Raw genomic sequence first — 17602 nt, forward strand, 5'->3', positions numbered from 1 at the left:
TTAAAGGACCACTTCTGGTAGATGGTGTGGCATTTCGTTGGAGTTTTCTTTTTCAGAGGCTTTAAGGGGTACAGGGAAAAGAGATTAGGTCAATCACAGACACGCTGTCCTTCCTGATGCCAACAGAAATGGGCCCAAGTGGTCATTGAAAATATGAATTTGGAATCTGCCAGAAAAACGTGTTAGAAGGTACACTTTCCAGCCCCCTTAATTTTTGCTTATTGTACAAGCGGAGCCTTGCCTCTGGGATATTTTGCCTCAGAACCTAGGCTATCAGGCTACCATCTGGGAGGCAAATGAAGGCGCCTAGGTCAGCGGTTAATCCTGCAGCAACCCAAAAGCGCATACTTCATTTCAGAACAATTCCATAAATGCTCCCCCAACCCCTGCTGCCTCCACCCCCTGCTCATAAAGTTTCATCTCCTAATTGCAAAAGCTTTTTGGCACGAGAATGTCTTTGTGAAGAAGAGAGGACTCAATTTGGGCCATCTCTCTAAAGAAGACACGGGAACAAGGACGCTTCTCCAATTAATCAGCAAATGCTTGGCTCCAGCTTTCGGCCGGAGGATCGATTTACATAAAGCTATTCTCAAGATGAATTTGCCTCCCCCTCTGCTCCCCATCCACTCCCCTCGACCAGCCAGCCTTAGACGTGCTACTGGATTTCGGATTGACGGTGTCAGCTACGACAATCAAATTAGGGATGAAAGACTCAGAGGGCTGCCAAGGGAGAGGGACAGAGGGAAGGGAGGGGGTAGGAACAGTATGTCGGCCTGGAAGGAGGATGGGTTGCACAGAAATGGGCTCCCTTTCCCCAGCTCCAATGAGCAGATGCACAGCTCCAAACAAAGAAAAAAAGGAAAACCCTGGTCCCCATCCCTTTGAACTAGATGGATTACCCCCCACCCACCGCATGCACGTGCACGCACATGCACACACACACACACACTCTCACTCACATCAAGATTGGGAAGTTAAACCAAAACATTCCATTGGGCTTAAAATTGGCAAAGGGCTATCTCGGGCATGTAATTCAATCCTTATGATCAGGTGATTTTCAGCATCAGGTTTCAGCCCACGATGTAAGAACACCACAGTCTCAGTGCCATCCCCTAAAGGGTACGTGGCAGTGGACACACGAACTCGAGTCAGATGCAGGTAGTTAGAATTCTGGTGATGGGAGCGCCTGGTTGGCTCAGTGGGTTAAGCCTCTGCCTTCAGCTCAGGTCATGATCTTGGGGTCCTGGGACCAAGCCCCGCATCAGGCTTTCTGCTCAGCGGGGTGCCTGCATCACCCCTCCCTCTCTGCCTGCCTCTCTGCCTACTTGTGATCTCTCCCTCGCTCTCTTTGTGTCAAACGAATAAATAAAATATTTTTAAAAAGAAAGAAAAAAAAAAAGAATCCTGGTGATGTTTCTTAGCCACTTAGTGAAGCAGGGGAATTCTGGACCAGAACAGAAGGCACAATTAGACTGATAACAAGCGCTCCCCAATCCCATCTGATGTAACTACCTTGTCGCTAAATTGTGATAATTCTAGGAATTAGGGAGCTGTTGAGAAGCTCAGCTTCTGTACCATTTGCTGGAGATGATCAGTCAATTATAATGCTGTTTCCTGAACGCAAAGAGCTTTAGTTGGCATTGCATATGATAATTCGATGAGGAAAGCTTCTGTTTGGACTGCAAGCATTGGTTAACCCTGCCAGCCCTGGAAAGTTCGTTCAGAAAGACGCAAATTAAATCCTTTGGCTGGAAGGAGGTTCTCTTTGTGGAGGAGGAATGGCTGAATGACTGGGATATTTCAAGCCCTTAAATCCAAATGTTTCTATCTTGAATGGCTCCCTTCCATATTTCTAATGTTTACCCATCCACCCTGCCCCCAGCCTCTGAGGAGTCCCACACTGGACTCCTTTAGATTCGTTCCAATAGCTGATACTCTTTTCCTCTCTTGATGATGAGTGGGTGCAGAACTCCAGCATCGAGCTCCTCGCCTTATTCTAGAAGAGCTCTGTTCAGTATGACAGGTGCTAGCTAGCCGTGTGTGGTTACTGAGCACTTGGACTGTGGCTGGTCCAACTTAGATGGATGTAAAATACACACCAGATTCTGAAGACTTGGTGTAGAAAAGAATATTAAGTATCTCAATATATTTTCATACTGATTACATGTTAAAATATTTTGGATATATTGGGTTAAGTAAAATGAAAATGAAAAAGATTCATTTCAACAATTTCTTTTTATTATTTTTAATACAGCTAATGGAACAAATTAAATTGCATGAGTGTCTTATGCTATATTTCCATGGGATGATCCTGTCCTAGAATTAGCAGATCCCCTCTGGAGGGGTGTTGGCCTCTGTACCCTTCAGCCTTGGGGTGCAGTGTCCTGGCACCAGCATGGAGGGTTATTTGATTTGAACTGGGGGGAATTCAGTGGACTGGGCCCTGTGTCCTCCATGTTTGTGGGTCCATGGTCAGCCTGATTTGCTCATTTTCTTGAACCTGTGTGATCCTAATGCAATTGAATTTGTGATTTCTAGAACATCTGCTCCTAAGGCGCCAGAAGGTGTGTATGTTAGTAACTAATCATAGAGCAAACCAATAACCCTAACTTTACTTGCAGCCTTTAGTCTCTCCGCCTGGGGGATCTCCTTAACTCCGGGTGCTCAGACATCAGGTTTCCACCTGCTCTAGAATGGTCACCGCTTGGGATCTGCCTCAGAGCCCAGCGGCTCCTGACCTGTCCTCCAGGTGTTTCTCTCCTCCGCTTCAGTCCTCCTAGAAACCTCGGGGAACACTTGTCTGTGAGGCCCAACCCGGAACGCTCTAATCCCAGTCGCCAGTGTCTTCCCTGCTGGTTTAGGACAGTCCAGGGACAAAGGGCTTGGTTCCCTCCTGGTGATTTGCTGGGGTCCTCGGGCGGGGTGTAACCACCTATGGACTCTTAGCTCTTCTAGGTCAACCTCCAAACGGGGCCCCTGAATGGCTTCATCAGGTACGAATTAGATATTGTCACTCTGTCCCCCTTTAGCCTTCTGTGACACTATCCCATAAACATTTCGTCCAACACCAAGAGGCTCACTCACACCTGGGACACAGGAGGCCTTTGCATCTTGGACCCCAAATCTCCCCTTGACACTCAAGGTAGTAGGATACTGTAATTGTGAGCTTCATGCTAATAAAACAAAGATAGTGATTTGCATTTATATCCTGCATTAGAGTATAGAAAGTACTTGATTTTTCATTACTCTCATTGCTTATCCTGATTTCACAGAAGCACAAGTTGAGGCTCAGAATTGAATTGATGTTCTTAACAGACATACAGCCCATTAAGTAGCATGGGGTGTGAACTCAGCACAGATCATCCTGCCTGTGCTCTCAAACTTGTCCAAAGTTGATGCTCCAGAGCCCATCCCCAGGGTTTCTGACTCAGTAGGTCTGGGATGGGTCCCAGAAATCTGCATTATTATTTTTTTTTTAATTCTGGAAAATTTCACACATATGTAAATGTCAAGCACAAATTATAAATGAACCTCCTTTGCACCTAACACTTGGCTCCAGTAAGTACCCATTCACGGCCAATCTTACTCCTTCTCCACTTCCACCCACTCCCCCCTTCTTCCACATTATTTTGAAGCAAAACCCAGACATCATCATTTAATCGTTAATTGCTTCAGTATGTATCTCTCAAAGATAAAGACCTAAATGAAGGGAAACATAGCCCACAATACCATTATCCTATCTAAATTATTCTAGAAACCAGGGATTTGTATTGTTTTGAAGCATCATCAGTAAATTGTGGTGAGGTAGCCCATGAGCCCCGCTGTGAGAACAGCTGCCCGTGCCATCCCGGGCCGACTCCTAATATCTTCAGACAGTCCTTATTTTTATCAGACTGTCCACTTTGAAAGACAGAACCCAAGTACTTGATGAAACAAGACTGCAAGCCCCAGTGATTCAGATCGGCATCTTTCCCTCCTCCGCCCCACCCCCCCAAAAACTAAAAAGATGTCCAGCCTCGAGTAAAACAAAGCTGTGAATTCTTTTCCTTGCTGGTTAGGAACAGTCTGCAATGGGGTTTTAGATACAGGGTTTTTTCTGGTTGAAAAGGAAAAAAAACCAAAACAAAACAAAACAGTAAAACTGCAGCTGTTACATTTGGGAACATCTAGATATTTACTTTCCAGTTAAATGTGGGAAGAGTTCTGTTTGTTTGCATCAGGGGTCAAAGAGAATGCAAGCTCCAGGAGGACAGGAACTCGGTTCTTTTTGCTTCTGTGTCCCAACACGTGACACAGCATAGCACATAGTAGGTGCTAAATTTATGTTTTGCTGCATGAATTAAGAATCTGAGCTGAAAATTTAAAAAAAAAAAAAAGAAAGAAAGAATCTGAGCTGACACTTAATCTGCCATATTAAACATCTGAATGGTGGGCTGGGACTTTGCTAATGGGCTTGTCAGAGGAGGCAGAATGAAAGGAGCTTTTCCTCCTCTCTTTCATTCAGTAACTTTAGCATCAAGAAAGCAAGCCTGTAAACTAATGCAATGAAATATTCAGAAGCCAACTGGAGTGGTGGAAAATGACTGAAGCTTTTGTTTTGTTTTGTTTTGTTGGTCATGTTTTGGGTTTTGGTTTTCTGTCCCCCATGGATCCTTTGATTCTCTGGGTCCCTGACGCTCCTGGCGGTTCTTTCAGGGAATGATTCAGTTATCCCATTATAATCTCCCTCAGACAAAGGATGCCATTGACTAGGCACCCAGCTGGAGGCACCAGGGCTTCTTAGCTGGGACATATGCTTGGGGCTCACTTGGTTTTGACAGTGACCCAACTGCAAACATATAATCTTGCTTATTAAGATAAATTGCCTGCAGAAGAGATTTTCCTTTTAAGATAAATCCTCCCCAAAGTCCACATTGTAAAATCCCCAGGGAATAATTTTTCCTGCATGTCTGTCCCTCCCACTGTATAAAATAAGGAAAGCAAGACCATCTTTCTCTTGGGCTCCTTGGGCGGAGTGATAATGTTAAAGTTCCTCTATTATTAGGAGTTGGGGCTAAGGGGAGCAGGGTTCAGCTTTGTATGAGATGGCAGCAGGGAGAGTATAAGAATTTTTGGATTCATCAGAAAATTTTTAGCTCCCTAAATGACTTTTGATTGATAGGGCTGGTTTCCTCCTATTAGACAGTGACCAAGAAAGTAATTTTAATACATCCTCAGGCCAAAAAGAATCAGAGTGGTAATCCACAGCCCTGATTTCAAATCCAGTAATGGTTCCAAATAGAAGTGCTTTTATTTTTTTAAGATTTTATTTATTTAGGGGCGCCTGGGTGGCTCAGTGGGTTAAGCCGCTGCCTTCGGCTCAGGTCATGATCTCAGGGTCCTGGATCGAGCCCCGCATCAGGCTCTCTGCTCAGCAGGGGGCCTGCTTCCTCCTCTCTCTCTGCTGCCTCTCTGCCTACTTGTGATCTCTCTGTCAAATAAATAAATAAAATATTTTAAAAAAAAGATTTTATTTATTTATCTGACAGAGCATGCACACGTACAGGAGAGGGAGCAGACTTCCTGCTGAGCAGAGAGCCTGATATAGGGCTCAATCCCAGGACCCTGAGATCATGACCTGAGTCAAAGGCAGCTGCTTCACTGAATGAGCCACCCAGGTGCCCCTAGAAATGTTTTTAGGTCATCCCATCTTTTAGTCTGGTTAATCAAGAGTTGATGGGATTTTTTTTTTTTTTTTTAAGTTAGTAAAAAGGTACCTGATTGGTCTCGGCGCAAGGAATCTGGGGAGGTAGACAAAGGAAGGTATCAGACTGGGTTTTTCCAATTTCCTTTGGTCACTAACCTTCCCCCTGTGACCTCTTGCTCCTTGAATGGGTCATCTTTCATGAATAATTTTTTTTAATCTTCTGAGAACTTCTCAATCAGGAGAATTATCCTTACGGCCTTTGTATGAATGCATTGGGTTGGATCCCTTGGGTCGTTTTACTGACACTGGTACCCATCTCCTGCTTCTTCAGATTTTGAGGATAAAGATCAGGACCAGGAACCTCTTCAGCGATGTGTCCTTAAGTTGTTATGGTCACCTTGTTCAGCCTTATGGAGAACAGGCAGAGCCGGGCAATTTGTGTTATTCTTGGGTGTTCTCTAACCAAGGACTGTCTGGTGCAGAGGTCTAAAGGCCCAGAGCCCTTGGTTAGAAACAGGAGCTCCCAGGGTATGGGGCTAAGGCTAGGACTTTTCCTAACTGACCTTTATTTCCCTTCTTGATCGTGCTTCCTGCAGCCGTTACTGGTATCTTCCAGGAGCACTTTGTGAATCCATCACTTGGTTACTTGTCAGCTGCTTTAAGAGCCCAATCTGAGACGAACCTTTTTTCCTGAATTAAGCTCTCCTCTCCCATTCAAAAGACTCTAGAATAAAATACGGATACTCCTATCTCGATGATAGAGGAGGGAAACTTTGATTCCTCCCCCAGATTTTATGGAAAGAATATTAGCAATGTTTATGTGTTCAATTCTTTGCACAGTTGTAGACATATGTCCTGAAGAGGGTCATAAAGGATGTTTTCAGCAATGTAAAATGCAGGACTAAATGGGCGGAAAATCCAAGAAATAAATACAGCCATCTGGTGAATGCCTACAGGGTTCCAGGTGCTATGCAAGACACACACATATCAACTCCTTTCATCCCCGTGATGAACCAAGGAGGTCCATAAAGCCCCTGCTGTAAAGATGGGGAAACTGCAGCATTTCAGTAGTTTGCAATGATCGTCCAGCTAACTGGCTTGCCCCACCTCAGAAACAAGAATGCCCCAAGGTTGGGGGAGCTTCCAAGCCCCATCCTGTACCTTTAGAATAATTGAAGATTGACATCTAGGAGTAAATCCCACCCTCCACTAACTGCCATTTAACACGGGACTTCCTGGGAGCATGAATGTGACTGAGACAAGCGCATTGTCCCCACCACAGCAAAGAGGACACTGCCTTGCCGTCTTCCCTGGAAAACACGGGGTGGGCAGAGGTGGGGGTGAAGGTGGGGACTGTCATTCACTGTTGCTTGGAGAACAAAGCACGCCTGACATTGCAGGAAGAGCCCCGGGAAGCATTTCAAAGCTCCACTGGAACTAGACAGCCTTTCAATCCATTTATCAAAGTGTCTGCAGTTCCCGTTTCAAGGTAGATGAAGCCATAATAAATTTGTGAAGAAAGTTAATCTGTGTCCAAAGCATTTTAGTAAATTAAAAAGGGGGGGGGGCGCTGGCTGGAAGGGGGATATATTGGTTCTTGCCAACTCCTATTTGACTTACTGTCTCCTTAATAAGTCCTCTTTGGTCTTGTGTTTTTGGATGGAATAATCCGTCGGTTAATCATTTTCCGGAAGCAGGAAAATGCACTTTAGCTAATGCAGTCCCCCTTTCTTTCAGAGTCCTAATTATTTAAAAAGACATCCCAACCTGTAGCCCGACTTCCCAACCAAGAAAGCGTTTCCCAACCGCTGTCTTCCTTTACTTCCCCCAGAAAATCTCAGCACGCCCCTTACCCTCTCGCCGTGCTCCAGACTCATACCTTTCATCTAATGTTTAAAAAAAAAAAAAGTTATTTTTCCCTGGTTCCTTCTAAGCATTTTCCCTCAGGAGGGGCAAGGCACGAAACTCCCGGCAAGCAATTGGCCGGAACTAGGCTCTGGGGCACTATGGATAGATTTTGTTATTTTTATTTAAATGTCTGCTGAAAATGGTGCCTCTTGTCTCTCTCAAGGGTAGCGCTTAGCACTGGCTCCATGCTCTGGCATCACGCTGAGATAAACAGGCTATTAGGAGCCTTCACAAAGGCCTCGAGATAATTGTGAAGGGACAGTTACCGAAAAACGAAGCACCCAGCCCTGAACCCATCTCCACGCCCCATCAGTAACACCATTAAAGCTGTCAGTTGGTCAGCCTACTGGAGGTATTTATGAAATCAATATACAGTCCTGCAGATGGATGGCGGTGGTATTGTTAGCTGGAGAAGAGAGGCTCAATGGAAAATAAAGTTAATAAAATTTACAAGCAGATTGTCATGGGGAACAGACAAATTCCCTATGACCCACCGTTGTTGCTCAGTTGGCAGCAGGCGGAAAGCCATGGCAGGGAGGTGGAAAGAAAGCTGTGCTTTCAACTGGGGCCCTTAAACTAGGAGCAAGACTGGATCAACGTCCAGCAACAAAATAGGGCTGAGCAGCCCGAGTGGCTGCCCTGGGCGGTTGTAGGATTTCGCCCGCGTGATTGCTTCTGTGGGACGTTTCCCAGCAGCTAGGCTGGATAGCTCGCTAAAATGCTGCTCTCCTCTTATCATCCTGCTGTATTATAAGTCAGAACCGTCAGGAGATGGTCATTTCTTCAGTGTGTTTGGGGCATAGTAAACTCTAAGGGTTCGTGAACTACTGATGCACATGTGCTTTCTCCTGGCTCCCAGGCATGGTTATTGCTGACTCGTCCAAACCTCTCTCCTGTTTGCTCTCATGGCCCGGATTCTGATCATCAGGGGTTGGCCAGAAGTGTGGCCCGACCCGTTTCCCAGAGCGGCCAAAGGTAGCAGCCAAGCCTGGGAGGGGAGAGGGCAGGGGCTCGCTGTCCTGGAGACCAGCCTTTACTTGGCAGAGAAGACTAGGCCCATTGTGGTTGCTGGAGCCCTGGGTACAGCCCAGATGCCTGGTGGAAACTGCATTAGTCAGATGACAGGACCTGTGCCCTCTTCTCCTGGAGTCTGATGGAGAGTAGAGGAGTGACCCTGGTGACCCTGCCTGACCTCTGCTGTCTCTGTGGGCTTTGTTCAGTGCCCTGACTGCAGGCTGGAGCCCTGCTCATTGAATCAGGCTCAGCCGGGGGAGCCTGCAGACAGAGGAAACTGGATTTGAGATGGGGAACACCGTGTTATTCAGCCCCTGAAGCCACCGCTAGTCATAGCTACACCTTACCCCAACTCCGAGCCTTGCCTTGGGGCTTAACCGTGGCCCCAGACAATCCCCAAGTGTCCAAGGTTCCAGCCAGCTGCTCGGAGTGTGGTAACTCCTCTCTACAGGGGAAAGCAGAAAGGAACGCCTCTCTCCTGCTTTCTGTTTTTCCTCCTGCTCCTTCACACGAGGTTAATTTAGACAGCCCAGGTTTTTGTGGAGGATGGTTGGCTGACCTCTCTTTCCAAATATATTAGGAGTTCCTCTTTAGCTGTTGATTAGGTTCCTGTGGAAAATCGGGGGGGGGGGGATTCATTAGTACAATCTGCCTCTGGGACAACTTGACAGTTAAAGATGTTGACCCTGCGACCCAGTATCTTCTCCTTACAGGACTTCCTACCAAGGAAGGAGGTCAACAATTGCCCCGGAAAGGTGTGGGGAGGAAACCTCATCCTCACATTCCCTTAAATGACAAATCCCTTCTCCCGACCCCGCAGTACGGGATCCTACAGCCCTGTATACAATTGGATGATATACAGTGATTAAAAATGTTGGCATATGTGGACTATTAATGACATGAACAGATGTTCTCAGTATAATAAGTGAAAAAAGTTTATTATTGACTATATACTGTGAGATCACATTGGTGAAATTTATATATATTGCTCCTAATTTGTAACTCTGGTTATGGTCTGGGTAGGTGATTTTTTACCTTTGTATCTAATGGTTTTTGTGTTATTTTCACAATAATTGAGCTATATATCTGTATCTATAGATGTATATGCATACGATTGATGTGTGTGTGTGTGTGTGTGTGTGTGTGTGTGTAGACATACACTGGTATGATTGATTACTGAGATTCCAAGCAAGCTTGAGGTATGAATGAAAACAAGTGCATGAGTTTGGTTTGAGTGGGGGTTTGGAGGAAGGAAACAGAAAACTAACCACATGGGTCTTAGGAGAGGAAACTGAGGTTTGGGGGATTGTTAACGAGGACCCTGGTACGAGACCTGGTTTTGAGACAGTTTCAACACCTGTCACTTTGTCCCTTACCTTTCCTTCTTGAAACAACACATTAGCACTGCTTAATGCTACAGGAGGCGCCCGTGGGACCTTCCACTTTGGGGAAGGTTTGTAGAAATGCAATTTGAAGTCATCATGCCTGTCACTAAGCCCAGGAGGCCCCCAGGGGGTGTCTGGGGTAAACAGAGATGGTCACCCCCATCGGAAAATCAGGATGGCTAGGCTCCTTTCCAATTCCAGATGACAAAGGCAGAGAGTCCCTGAGAGTGGGAGACTGAGTACTGTTGACCCTGCAGTGGGGGAGGGACGGCAAGAGAGGAGGGGGGTAAGGGGTCTCTCGGGGAGGTGGCAAAACAGAGAATTGGGTGCGGTATGCGCAACAAACAACCCAGCGTCTTGGCTCGTGGCCTGGAGGTGCGAGACCACCCACAGAGCCCGCCCTGGAGGCAAGCTGCTCCCGCCTGGTAACCATTCCAGCAAAGGCCATCTCGGCAGGAACAATGTGGAGGCTGTAGCAGCCTGGGGCCAGAGACTGAACAGTCCCTCCACCACTCCTGACCGCAGAGGCAGCCAGCCCAGGGGTTTTGTTGTCATAATGAGATGCAGATAACGCCGGGCCTGGGTCCTTAACGCGGTGTGCCTCTTCTCTTCCTGTTTAGAGATCTGAGCGAAAACCAGATCCTGGGGATCCCGAGGAAGGCGTTCCGGGGCATCGCCAACGTGAAGAACTTGTGAGTGATTTTTTGTTGTTATCGCTGTTGTTCCTCTGCAGATGTGGCTTTCTGGCCAGAATAGGGGTGAGGGGTGGGACAGGAAGGTGGTCTCACCATGCTGTGTGGTATCTCAGTGCAGGCGCCTCTGGGACAGGGGGAGGGATGTGCTTGAGTGGCTTCCAGGGAACACACGTCGGATGCCATGACAGCTCCACGGAGTCCTGTCGCGCTCTGGTTTTTCGGCCCCAAGTGTGAGCACTGGAGTCCCAGACCTGGGTCAGACCCGGGCCCCACAGTAGCTCTGTGGCCTGGGATTTGACTCAGCTACTCCCAGGGTCGTTATTTTCTATAAAATGGGGACGACAGACTGGTGGGGGTGTTGACACAAATGAGGACGTGTGCTTCGTGTGTGGTGGTAAGTGTTCAATAAACAGGAGTCTTGACGATGGCGGTGATGACCGTGACGGCGAAGATGTCACTGTTACTTATAAGATCTTGTGAGAGGGCCTACCCACTGGGGTCCCGAGATTGTGGGGGAACACAGCCACGTCCACTCACTGTACTCGCTGGTTGGTTTTGAGGGTGTGTTTAGTTTTAATTTGAAGTGATGGTCGATTCACAGGAAGTTTCAAAAATAGTACGTAGGTCTATGCGCCCTTTGACCCCAGTTTCCTCCCAGGGATAACATCTTACATAAGAAGTACAGTATGAAAACCAGGAAACTGCCATGGGTACAACCCACAGATGTTATTCTTCAGATCTCAGATAATTACAAATCCTCGTTTGTATGCGTTCCTGCCCGTGTGATTCTGTGTAATTCTACCCCATGCAGATGCCTGTGTCCATTGATGCGATCCATGTGGAACTCGTCCATCACTACGGTTCTTAACTTGCCAAATAACCTTTGTCATTGTTAACCCGGCCTCCCCTATTTCCTGTTTAGCAGTGACTCCTGGGCTCTTACTTTCACAAGGACTGTGCCTTCCAAATCCTCTTCCCTGCCACGGTGTCGGTGTGTTCAGAGCATGTGTTGGGAGAGGGGCACAGAAGGGAGTTGGGTTTGCCTAGGCAGGCCTTTCTGTCCACTGGCCTCTACGGGCTCACGCTCAACTTGAGAAGTCTTGAAGGAAGTTTCTTTAAAACTACTTTAGCTATCGGTTTTCCTTATAAGGACTGCAGGGATATGAGTGTCCTGGTAAGCCGGTGATGGCTTCCAGATACAGGCTGTCTGCTTCCCCTGTTGCGGAGAACTTGGCGGGAAGCTTTAGCTGTTTAACATGCAAAGCACACAAGAGGGCAGAGGCTTCTCAAGGTGAAGGGAGCCTAGGGCAGAGAGGACTTTCAAGGGGATCCCACACAGGAAGCTGCCCTCTTGCTTCATCTGGGGGTGTCTGCTCAGAAGGAGGAGAGGGCAGGCTGGAGCAGGCAAAGCCCTGGAGAATGTGACTGAAGACTGCATATAAACCAAAACTAAGAGACTGTGTGAATTAGCATCTCAGAAAGGCAAGGCAGGAGGGGAACTTTAGAGATCCTCTAAAACCCCACCGGTCAACAGTGAGAAAATTGAGGACTAGAGCAGGGCAGTGACTAACTCAAGGTCAACCAGCTTCTTAAGCCGGCTGATCCCCAGACTAACATTTTACATATGCAAAGTGTTTTATCTGTCCTGTCTCCTGGCTCTAATTTTAAATGGGCCAGTTAACAAGGACAGCAACAGCGAGAACAAAACCGTGCAGGGATGTATACGCAGGGCTGTGGAGTCACCAGCTGCAGTTTGGGTTCTCAAGAAAGTGACTAAATCTCACAGTGGGTCACGGTAGCTGCTGAATTGGGGGGCTTGTTGTTTTCCTGTAATATCTTTAACCTCACAAAGGCCTCAGGGACTCCAGGATTCAAGATTCTGCAAACACAGACTCCTGAGTCACTCAGGGGGCAAGTGTCAGGCCTTCCTTCTCCAGGCCTTGCAAATAGGTCTGACTCAAAGGCCTGAATTTAGGGAGGATTTTCTCTTTTGTTTTTATAGCCAGTGTCAGCATGTGGTCCCGAGGGGAGAGGAGAGATCAGTAAACACACTGCTGAAGGAATGAATCAGCCAGCAGAACTGAAGGGGGGTTGATTACACTTGGAATCAGTTCCTTCAGCATGCATTTGTGGGGCGGAACCTATGAGGCCCAGAAGTATTCCATTCTCAGGTGGCTTACGGTAAAACTGGGGACAAGAAACACATGTGTACCAGATGATGTTTAGTGATTTAACAATCCAGGTGAAAATTGGCAAATAAGTAGCTATCAGAGTTCAGAGAAGAAAGATGGCTTTAGGGAGCACAGCCTAAAGGTTAGAAACATGGCTTTGGCCACCTGGTGGATCTAGGTCTGATTTTCAGCTGTTGTGCACACGAATCTGTGACCTTAGGCACATTACTGGACCCTTCTGAGCCTAGATTTCCTCCACTATAAGACAAGGATAAGAATTGTACTTAACCTCCTAGGCTTTTTGTGAAGATTAATAAAATAATGAGTATGGAGAACTTAGTACTATCCTTGGTACCTGGAAGAGATTTAGAAAGTTCTAGCTATTGTTACTGATGTATTCCTTGGTTGTTGTTATAATTGTAAAGACTTTACCCTGGCCTGAGTGACGGTTGGAATTCACAAAGTAAATGAGGCAATAGTGTGTGCAAATATAGAAGCAAGACTGTATAAGCCATGTTTCAAAGGACACAAGCAGAGCCATCTCTTGGGGGTGGGGATTTATGAGGCAGAACAACAGATGATGAGGTTAGGAAGAGAGGTGAAAGCCAGGAGGCAGCGAGACTTGCCTGCAGGGTGTATGGACTTTAGATGTAGGTAACTGAGAATGTAGATGGCTTCCAATGTGGGAAAAGTCAGGATGAAATCATTTATTGTGGAAGAGGAGCCTAGGACAGGAGGAGGAGAAAAAGGAAAGGCGGGAACAGGAGATGATGCTGCGTCCTGGGTAAGGGGTCAGGGCTCATGCTTGGGAAAGAGAGCAATCAGAAGCGAAGGAGGATCCAAAGATGCCAGTAGGGGCCCAGTCAACAGAAACTGGCAATTAATGAGGTGTAAGTGGCCCGGGGGGAGGGAAGGCGTGTGTGGAAAATGACGAGTTTCCAAGCTCAGATGATACAAAGAATGATGGTCAATTTCCATAGTCTTTCATCTATGCAGCCACCAAAATGGTTTTTGAACCTACTAAATGCCAGTTCTAAAGGAAGCCATAGAAAGTGAGATCTGAAAAAAAAAAAAAAAAAAGAAAGTGAGATCTGTAGATCTGTGAGCTTTGCCTTCTTGGAGCTTCCACTCTGCGAAGACTGAAAGGTCCGGAGAAGAGCCAGACTTGAAGACCCTAAGTTGGGTGTGAAGGGATGTCAGGTCTTCCACGGGCAGCGTGAATGGAGCATCTTCTGTGTCTTCGGAAATTAGGGAGCCTGACATCCCATCCTCTTTTTCCTGCTGAGTAAATGACTTTGGTCTCTGGTCCACAGCTATGTCTATGAGTCTCAGCTTCCATGGTTTTCATAAGAGGAAGGTAGAGGAAATAGGCTTAGCGCCTTCAGACAAAATACCGTGTGGGTAATTGGAGACATAGGAGCAGAGCTGAGGAGCAAGTTCAAGGTGGGGAAGCATCTGCATCGAGGTGATAATTGAAGTTATACATTTAAATATGCATCAGTACATGTAAAATAGAAGACGCTTTGCAGAAATTAAGTTTGTATAAAACCTATTAAGGAAACACTCCTCCTCCTACCAGACCTCAATTACCCGCATGTAGACTGTCTCTCTTGTTACAAATTTAAAATCTCAGGAATGTACATCCTTCTCATCACTGTGTTTGAGAAGCATCTCCCATTCCCCCTGCTGCGCCTTCTCTACCGCCTTGTGTGAGCTCAGGGAACATAACACTGTTTCATTTCTTAGGTAAAATAGAAATAGAAGATAAGTGATTGGAGTATCAGACTATGAAATGACAACAGTTGGGCCTGTCCGAGACACCATATTTTTCATTAGGAGAAGGCGGTCAAGGATTGTCTATTTTTTTTTTTTTAACTTTTGTAGTTTTGACATGGGATTTTCTTTGCTTGTCCTGCCATTCCCCTTTAAGAAGGAAGAGACTGTGATACACCCATTTTCCAGCTGATAAAGTTAAGTTCCGATCAGTGTTTGATTTGGTAAAAGTCAGCAGACACAGTTGGGCCTAGGCCTCCCTACATACCTCTTCTGAGTAACACCCCCAACCATGTTCCAGACTCTACCTGTAGACACTTCTGTGTACCCAGATCCCTCTCCACTCAGCCGTGCTCACAGCAGGAAGGAACCAAGAAGGCTGTAGCTAGTGATGCCCTGATTCACAGAGGCAGAGAGGTACATGGGTAGCTCTCGTCAGAGCCCAGGGCGGGACACAGGTGGCGATTAACCCAGTGGGAATGGGGGCTAATGGCCCCTACCCCAACAAGGCAGTGGAAGGAAGTCCCTGATTGCTTCCTGGTTCTCAAGAGAGAAAAGGTCCTTAGCCGGGGATACCACTCAATGCAATTACTAAAAGCTGGTTTTACGGGCTCGTCCTGCTCTGCTGCCTGTCTGGAAGGGGGGAGAGGTGCTGTATTTAAAGAGAAGCAGAGAGCTGGACAAACAGGTCTGGAGAAGAAACCCTAAGAGAGACTGACCTGTAGATAAAGCAGTATCCAGCACTGCACAGTGCCTCCCATAAGCCAACGCTGTGCCGGGTTCTGGACCAGAGACATAGGGAGGGTGAGAGAGGAGGAGAGAGGGGGGTCACCAGGACGGCGCAGAGAGAGGGAAAAAGAAGTGAGTTGGGGGAAAAAAAACAGACGACAAGCCACAATCCAACAAAGCATAAGAAGAAAAAGACAAAATCCAGTATAGATTGTTTTTAAAAAAAAATGTCGCCTTGCCCTATCTTTCCCAGCACTTGTGTTTTTCTCTGTTTTTCAGTTTCTATTTGCGAGGACTCTGTAGGACATGCATTCCAGAAGGGAAAATCAATAACCCCCTGTCTCTGCCAGCCAGCAGAATTTGGAATGGACGGTTTCAAAACAAAGCTGGGCAGGCGGCCTTTGTGTTCTCTAGTTAGTCTGGGTTGCCGCACTGCCCGAGTCTGCCCTCCTGCTTCCTGAGATTAATGAGGGCTGTCTCCGCCCGCCCGGTGAGCAGCCAGTAATCTCATGTGAGGGTGAGGGAGGCGTGCGGAGGGACTCGAAGCACCCGTTCGCTGGGAGCATCCGTGTCTGCTAATCTCCGCAGCCATTCCTTCTGTCACTGTGCCTGGAACCGAGTTCATGCTCCTGGCCATGCCCTGCAAGACTCTGTATGGCTGAGCCCCCCTCCCCCACATCATGCTCCCCATGCTCCATCTCATCCCTTGAAACACCCCAAGCTGCTTCCCGCCTATGGGACTTGGCGCTCACCCCTCCCTTTGCATGGGATGCTAAGCACTGGCAGCTTGCCGTGGTCAACTCCTTCAGATCCGTTAGGTCTCAGCTCCAACATCGGCTTGTCAGGGTGGCCTTCCCTGACCCAACCAAAGCAGCTCCGTCCCCCACTGTCCCTCTTCTCTATCCCACTACCCAGTTATAGTTCTTCAGAGCACTCATTGCCCCTGAAATTATCACTTATTCACTTACTTATTCACTTATTCACTTATTCGTCACCCTGTCTCCATCTGTCTCACAGAATGAACGTGAGTACGCAGTGCCCCTGCCTGCCTCTGTCACTGTGGGGTCCCTGGTGCCCAAAACAGTTCGTGGCAGAGAGTACAGTCGACTAAAAATGCATTGAATGAATGTTTGTTCAGTCATTCCTTGAGTATTTGCAGTTGACTTGTCACATATAGGAGATCATTCACAATCATTAAAATGTTGAATATGGAAAAAATATTATAGAAGCAACAGGGTACCATCCTTGTACTTAAAGAACTCAGTCTAGGGAAGGGACAAACTAGTAAATGAGCAGGTGAAGGCTGTGTACCAAGACGCAGTTGGAGATAATGGAGGAAGGGTTAGGAAAGCCCCCAGGCAGGCTCGATTCTGGCTTCACTCAGGAAGTAACATGAGTTGGGTCTTGAAGGATGAGTAGGAGTTCGTCCAGGGGAAAGGGTTTCCAGGCAGTTGGAACAGCATGTGAAAAATCACCCACCACTGCAAAGGCACAGAGGTATGTGAAAGAGTCGATGCTTGGAAGAATTGATGGCTGAAACACGGCAAGCAAGAGAGGCACTGAAGACCGCCAAGCTTAGTGAGGCCGGGAGTTGGGGCTGGCGGGAAGGGAGGACTTCAAATGTCATGATCCATGACATCATGAGATCCACTGGAGGGCACTGGTGTGGTCAGATGTTCATGACAGTGGGGAGGATGGCCAGCTGAGGGGAGACTCAAGTCCAGATGGCTGCTGGGGTACTCGTGAAGCTGTTGAGAGATGGCAGGACCCCAGAGGCAGGTTCGGTGGACCTGAAGAGGCAGCGGCAAACTGCAGAAACCTACAGAAGCCAGTGCAGGTGGACTGGCCACGTGAACCGCGTGCCGGTCACCAGGGCCTAGCAGGCCAAAGGCAGAAGTAGCTTTCCACGCCAGGCATCTCTGCCGACTCAGGCCCAGGAGTGGTGGCTGCCCCTCCTGAAGAAAGCCATGCTTGCCTCTCGGCAGGGGTTTGGAAAGTCTGCTCCCAGGAGGCAACCAGATGCTGTGTGATCACCTGCCCAAGGGGCGGCAGGGTTTCTAGCCTTTCCTCCCTCTGCGCTCGTGGCTCTGACTACGTCAGGTTCAGAAGTGCTGCTGGAGGAAGTTGGACTAGATCCCTGTCTGCGAAGTGCTACCCAAATAAGCTATCCTTAAAAAGGGATCGTGTCAACCCACCTCCCTTCTTTCCCCCTCTCCTTCCCTCCCTCCCTTCCCCGCTTCT

At 47.5% G+C, this 17602-nt stretch overlaps 1 protein-coding gene across 2 annotated transcripts in view; it reads left to right on the top strand.

The window, feature by feature from the left end:
• Positions 1-17602, top strand: part of SLIT3 (slit guidance ligand 3) — a gene marked incomplete at its 5' end in the record, with an annotated part of 594733 nt that overhangs the window by 392689 nt on the left and 184442 nt on the right. For both annotated transcript variants that reach the window (XM_082724113.1, XM_082724112.1), the window contains one exon: positions 10614-10685. In XM_082724113.1, the coding sequence (XP_082580239.1) occupies positions 10614-10685 (72 nt within the window). The remainder of the gene's footprint in view (positions 1-10613; positions 10686-17602) is intronic.

The sequence above is a fragment of the Mustela nivalis genome (genome assembly GCF_964662115.1).
Source record: "Mustela nivalis genome assembly, chromosome: 3".
NCBI classification, from domain to species: domain Eukaryota; kingdom Metazoa; phylum Chordata; class Mammalia; order Carnivora; family Mustelidae; genus Mustela; species Mustela nivalis.